Here is a 6,836-nt window from a genome sequence, read left to right on the forward strand (position 1 = left end):
TTCCCTTGTCAGTTTCTCTCCCAGCTGTGAAAGGGACTGAAATCTGCATCCTGTCCCCAGAACCACATTTCATCCTCCCCTCCACCCCGACCTTATCAGGCTCCCCTGGCGCAAAGAGGCCACACAGCTTGGGTTCGGTTGGATTATTTTTAAGCACACAAGGAGTGGGGAGGAGGAGAAGACCCACGTGGTCCTTAGGGGCCAAGTCAGCATTGAAGTTACAAAGTGAGGGTGCTGGGAGTGAGCAGGAGCGGGAGTGGCTTCAGACCCTGAATCCAGAGGGGAGAGGGAGACTTGGATACTGAGTCCGTGCACGGTGCAGACTCGCCAAGCCTTCCCCCTTGACCTTCCCCAAGGTGCCCTGCCGCCTCCTCCGTGGGATCTGACAAAATGCACGTCTGCCAGCCACTCCCAGCTCTGCGTGCGAGGAGGGCCGGTAGGAGGGTTTCTGTGTGTCTGTCTCTTAGGCAAAGTGAGAGCCCCAGACCCTGGGGAGGTCTCTCAGCTTCTTAGTGTGGAGGTGAGTTCCAAAAAGTAGGGCTTATTTCCAAGATTCTTCTGCAAATCGCAGCCATTGCGCTAACCTGCTGAGAGAGGAAAGGTTGATTAAAACCGGAGGGCCACTTGGTGGTGATTCCTAGGAAATCTGAGGTCAGTGGTGTCTCATCCAAAGGGAATCAAAGGTCTAGGGGCAATTTGCTTGCCAGAGGTAGCATTTGGACCCCGTTACGTGTAAATTCAAATAACAGTGTAACCCAATTTTCTAAGCCAGTAGCTAATCCTGAGAGAAATTACTTCAAAGAGCAGAATCTGACAGTAATTGCTGGAGGCTGCCAAATGCTTCGGGAACGTCCCTTTGTGGGGTGAGATTCCCTTCCACCAAACACAGCCAGAGAACCAGCCAGGGGCAGGAGACACTGACTGGCAGTCCTGCCCTGCTTGGGGGTGAGCTTTTGGTGGGGGGCGCGGGGCTTTCCAGGGACAGCACCCACCTGAGCGACGCCCATAGGGATTTAGTGGGCGGCACAGAGGGCTGCAAGCTGAACTTAAGCACTGGCCTTGAACCGACTGTAGGTATCTGGCCCTTCCCCTCAGACTTCCGGGAAAGCCCTGGTACCTGCCTAGCCCTGGCAAAGTCTTGGCACCGGAACAGCAGGAGCCAGCTGGCTTCCTCTGAAGGGCAAGCAGGGGACAAGGGTGGCTGTGCTGGAGAGGGTCATGGTGGTGCCCACCTGGCACACTGGCTGAACGTTGGAGAGATATTAGCTGTCCATCTCTTCAATGACTTTCTAAGGGTTTTCTAGGCAAGTTACTGTCTCATTCTGAGCTGAGTACTATTATTTGGTTTTAAGATTTGGTAACTAGAACTTTTATCTCTAAGCTTCTGTTTCAAGGAGTGCTGTGAGACAATCTTGCGCTAGGTCTGAACCTGGGCATGCTGGAGAGGCAGAAAGAGTGTGCAGTGGCTGGGCACCCGGGGGGAGGGGTGGATGGATGGATGTGTCGGGGGAAGGTGTCTTTTGGACAGACACTCCCAGCGCCGTTGGGGGCCCACTACCTTCTGCTCCTGACTGGTACTGGCACTGCACTGCCGGCGCCCTCCGCCGCGGGCATGGCGTACAGTCCAGAGGCAGGCCCTGTTGGGCAAACGAGGGGTTTCCAAAGGCTTTGGCTACTCGGGAAGACTCTTCGCACGCGGAGTCTCTGGGGACTGCGGGTCGCGCGCCGGGGCCTGGAGGCTGTCCAGGAATCAGACGGCACTCGGGACTTCGTGGCCTGGACAGGTTTGGGGGTGCACCTTCGACGCCGCTGGCTGCCGCAGTGTGCGCCAGAGACCAGATGCGCGGTTTCTCGCTGCGCGGGTAGTGCATGGTCAAAGTGGGGCCTCCTGGCTCGGCCCGCAGGAAGTCGGTTTCTCCCGACCTGGGGGTCTCAGTGAACGAGAAGCGGGGCGCCGCCAGACTGCACTCCTTGCGCTCCGGCCGGCCCTCTCGAGTTGTGGCACACTGTGCCGCCGGCAGCGACTGAGTGTCTTGATGGAGCTCAGCCAGCCTGTCCGTAGCTGTGGCCACTGCCTCCTCTTCATCCGCCTCCTCTTCCTCTTCTTCCTCCAGGTCTTCCAGGTCACTCAGCCCCCGAGCCTCCTGGCTAGCTGAAACGTCTGCGGGAAATCAGGAGCGAGTGAGAAAAGCCCCTGGCCCCAAGGGAAATCCTCGGGAGTGCCCATCCCTGAGAAGCTTTTAGCAAACGCGCTCTGCACTCAGGGCATTCTCGGTGTAATTCACCAGGATGGCCACACCGCCTCCTACATTTGCCCCTGGGCTGCCGGCTGCGCAGCAGGAAAAGAATTCCCGCCCCTAGACCTGCCCCCACCCTTTGGAAGACTCCTCCCCTCCGATACCCCAAGGAAATGTCCACTTTTCGCTGCCTAAGACCTGGATCTCAGTTCCTCAGCCTTAAAAAAGCAAGGGAAAGTTTTTACCCAATTCCAACACCCACAGGTGGCTGGTGTGTATTACTTAATTGAGAAAATATTTACTGAGTACCAACTATACTCCAGACATCATTTAGGCATTTAGGTATTAGGAACTTAGAGAATACAGCAGTGGATAAGACACTTTCTAGGGGAGTTGACATCCCTGAGGGGCTAAGTATGGCACATAAAGTAGGCTGACGTGATAGAGAATAACTTGGGAAGCTAGTTGGCGTGGGTGGCCAGGGAAGGCTTTTCGGAGGTGGTACTTTCAAGTCGAGAAGAAGCCGGCTCTGTAGGGAATTCCAGGCAGAGGGAACCACACAGGCAAAGGCCCTGAGGCATGCAGGGGTTGCACGTGCAAGGGTAAGCAAGGGGGTGCCTTCCTAAAAGCTACCCCACGGGGTGGCTGTGAAAAGCCAATTAAACTGCTTGATGGCTGGAAACCCACGCAGGTTGGGGCAGTGAACATTCGGTACCTTTGGTGTCACCATTTAGGCAGCCCAGCAATTCCTCTGCTCCACCCTCCTCCTTCCTCTCCTCCCCGCCTTTGTTCTTGGGCGCCCAAGTCATCTTGTTCTCCTTCTTGAGGCGCCGGCGCGCGTTGGCGAACCAGGTGGACACCTGGGTGAGGGTCATCTTGGTGATGATGGCCAGCATGATCTTCTCGCCCTTGGTGGGGTAGGGGTTCTTGCGGTGCTCGTTGAGCCAGGCCTTGAGTGTGCTAGTGGTCTCCCGGGTGGCGTTCTTTCTGCGCCCAGCGCCACCCAACTCCACCGATCCGTACCTGGGGGAGAACTTGACTCACAGTTCTGGGGTGAGGAACCTGGGGCTGCAGGCAGGAGACTGTTTACGTCCTGGAAGTGAGGTTCTGCTCCCCATCCTAGCACACAGCCCCCCATGCTCTGTGGATTGGTCCTACCTTGGCCAGGAAGGGGGGAAAGGACTTGAGATGACAGCCGCCAATGCCCCATGCCTTACCGGTCATACTGGTACTGCCCCAGGCTCTGCTCGTAGGGATAATAGGCTGCTGGTTGCGCCAGGCCGGGTGTAAAGTTCCCTGCAGCCTCCTTAAATTCATACTGTGGATTCTGGTGGGGGAGGAAGGAAGAATTCAGAACTACATCTGGGGAGGAAGAGGGGTGGGGAGTTGCTGAGGGTGTGAACTCTGGAGTCAAGTCTGGTTCCAATTGCAGTACCACCACTCGCATTGGCTGTGTGATCTTGGGCACAGTTGTTTAACCCCTCTATGCCTCAGTTTCCCCTTGGTAAAATGGGATAACAAGAATGCCTAGAGGTTATTGAAGAAGAATGCTTGACAGAGTTCCTGGTGCAGAATAAACAATAGTTAAATATTAGCTGTTAAGATTACTGTTACTACTTGTCCCCCCAGCCCCTCCCCCCTCCCACCAGCTGGGGAACTTTCTTTACTCCCCTTCCAGAGCTATTCCCTGACCCTTTCTATCTCTGTGACTTCGGGTAAGGTTATTCGGGCCCCTCTGCACCTCAGTTTCCTCATGTGTACCCTGAGCCTAGTGATGACTAGTCTACCTCACGCAATGAATAGAGGTACAGGACGGACTCCTGGAAACTGTAAAGATTTTTTTTTCTTTATATACAGTCCTAACCTTTTCCTTTCCTCGGAGTTGTGAGTCCTTCCTCGATGGAGACATCACACTGGATTTCGCCCCTGCCGCTCCTGCCCCCAGGAGGGTAGGTTTTGACGCACAGACCCAGGCTCCACCCCAGCTACTCACCAGCGCCCCGTACAGCGTGGGCGGCTCCGGGCTGTAGGGCAGGTAGCCTGCGTAGCTCTGGGCAGCTGCAGCGGCCGAGTAGGGAGCTCCATAGATGCCCAAGGCCGCGCCCAGCTCGGGCCTCGCACTGCCCAGCAGCCGACTGTCGTAGGGTGCGAAGCAGAGCGCGGCCGCCGGGGTGGAGCCTGAGGCCACATCTGGGACCGAGCGCGGGGCGGATTCGCAGCAAGTGGCGTTGGAACTTGCAGACACCAGAAACTACGGGGGCGAGAGAGGGGGCACCGGAGGTCAGAGACCGGCGCCTCGGGCTGGCGGGAGCCAGCGGCGGAACTGCCAGATCGTTCCTTCATTCAATATAAACTAAATGCCACCTTGTGCTGTGTTGAGCGTTCTGCTGAGGACTGGGACAGGAATTGTCCGTAGACGCAATTTACCCAAACTGCCTTTATAAATACCCCTAAACCTTTGCTAAACTCCAGAGTTCCAGGGGCTCCGGGTCATGGGAAGGTTCTAAAACCCAAATCACAGAAGCCAACCTCGGCCAGTTCCCTCGCGAGCCCTCCCTCCCCGGAGTCACAGGATCCTACAAAGGCCGAACTTGAAGGTAGTCTTAGAGACCACGTCGCACTCCTGCTCCCATTTTATAGGTCGGGAGTGAGGGCTAGAGAGAGTCGGAGGCTTATCCTAGATCACAAAGCGGGGCAGAGGTCAAGTGGGACTAGTCCTCTGGCACTCTGCGGAGAAACTGAACAGGGGTGGGCTCTCCAGAATTTCCCCAGGAAGCCCTGTCACTGCACAGTACCCACCCAGGTCTGGAAAAATCGAAGAAACCAGAAGCAGAGCGCTTGGACCTGCCCATGGAAAGGGAAGAAAAAGAACAGAGGACAACAAACGAACAAGCCCAGAAAAACAGTGAGATGGACAGGGCTCTGGACTGGAAGTCTGAGACTCTCCTGGCCACCTCGGATATCTGTACAATAAGGAGGCCTCTCTGTAAGATTCCCGAGATCCCACCCACCTCAAGGAGCTCGTGGCCAGAGTGCCCAAGTTTCGGGTCCCACGATTTTCCAGCTTACGCTGGGGGAGTTGAACGTTCTCAGCCAGGGATTGGGGCTGCCAGAGGGGTCGGTGGTGCATTACCCAGGTGCCCGCTCTCTGACTTCCCCGGGGACTCGTGTGAGAGGGGGGCGTTTACGAGCGGGCTCCTGCGCTAGGCGCTCCCTCCTTCCAGCCCGCCCCCATCCCCCAAGGGGGCGGCTCTTACCTGGGAAGCGCTGCCATAAGGGTGTCCAAAGTGCGGGAAGGACATGGTGGCTGTCCGTGACCCACCTCCCTCTTCTCTTGCGAGTTCCCGCCTCTGCCTCGCGGTTTTGCGCCTCCAGCCGTCCGCGGCCTCGGTTCCTTACACGGTTGCCGGTGCCCAGCGCCGGGTCCTCCGCCCGCTTGGCGCGACTGGAGGCAGAGCCGAAGGCAGCCCGGCTGCCGAGCCCTGCGCTCCAGAAGGCTCCCCTCCGGCCCGCGTGGTCCGGAAGACAGAAGGGCCCATGGATGGGCAGGGGAAGGGAGAGGATGCGGGTTCCCAAAAGCGCGCGGTGGCGAGGCAAGGTGAGGCGCGGCGCGGGGCCGTGCAGCTCCCGAGGTGCCCCAGTCCAAGGTGGCCAGAGGCTCAATGTGACGTCACGGTAATCCCGGGCTGCCAGTCGGGCCCCCGAGCCCCGGGGCCCCGGGCCACCAAGCCTGCCAAGCGCAGCCAGCCCGTGCGCGCGCGCGCACTCACCACACTCACACTTGTTCCGGGAGGTTTGTGCAGCTGGTGAGGAAAGTCAAAGACCCTGACCCTCTCTGCCTGGCGCAGGATCCTACCGTTTTCGCCTTAAACTCACGCGCGCGCGCACGTACAATCTCACCAAATTACCCGGGAGAAGTAGCAGAAACGCCTCCCACTGTGCCGCGCAGGCCCCGGGCGCAGCGCGCTTACCTCCTCCCCTGCGGCCCGGAGGAGGAGAGAAGCACCGGGCAGCGAGGGAGGAAAGAATACAAAAGAAGAGACAGGAGAAACTACAGGAGAAAAGTGGGGGAGAAAGGCTAGAGGGAGAAGGAGGAGGGGAGAGGAGAGAGATGAGGAGTCTAACTGAATAGAGGCGCGCGGGGGAGGGGAGGAAACAGGGGTGGGCGAAGGCTGGGCGGAGGTTGAAAGCTGGCAGGTGGAGGAGAGCAGAAGCTCGGGGGAGAAGCCTCCAGCCCGACCCCCCATCCCGCCCCTCCGCTGCAGGAAAGTTTGTTCGCGCCACAGGCCCCGAGCTCGTTGGGGCAGCGCTGGGCAGCGTCAGTGGATCCCACTGTTCCGGCCGTCTTTGTCCTCGGGGACCTGGCTCCCCGCCCCAGTCTCCCTAGGACTCTAGCTCGATGCAGTCTCTCCATGCCCGGGGCTTTGCCAGGGCCTTGACCCCGGGGCTTCTCTGCGGCTTTCAGGCCCTCCAATAGGCCGAATAGCGCCCCCTCGAGGTCAAGGTTCAGATCCCCCCTTCGGACTCCGCCAGGAAAGGCGCCAAGTCTGACCCCTGGCATCTGCAGGCCACGGGCTGAGACTCCTGGGCGTCTCCTCC

At 58.4% G+C, this 6,836-nt stretch overlaps 1 protein-coding gene across 1 annotated transcript; it reads right to left on the reverse strand.

Moving 5' to 3' along the window:
• Positions 1-541: 541 nt before the first annotated feature.
• Positions 542-6,289, reverse strand: IRX6 (iroquois homeobox 6). The gene is made up of 7 exons (XM_073796787.1): positions 5,495-6,289; positions 4,231-4,488; positions 3,455-3,564; positions 2,953-3,260; positions 1,559-2,161; positions 993-1,173; positions 542-584 (listed from the first exon to the last, which is right to left on the reverse strand). The coding sequence occupies exons 1-7, from the start codon at positions 5,537-5,539 to the stop codon at positions 542-544; spliced, it is 1,548 nt and encodes a 515-aa protein (XP_073652888.1). The 5' UTR covers positions 5,540-6,289.
• Between the last annotated feature and the right edge of the window lie 547 nt (positions 6,290-6,836).

The sequence above is a fragment of the Tursiops truncatus genome, chromosome 19 (genome assembly GCF_011762595.2).
Source record: "Tursiops truncatus isolate mTurTru1 chromosome 19, mTurTru1.mat.Y, whole genome shotgun sequence".
Classification (NCBI taxonomy): domain Eukaryota; kingdom Metazoa; phylum Chordata; class Mammalia; order Artiodactyla; family Delphinidae; genus Tursiops; species Tursiops truncatus.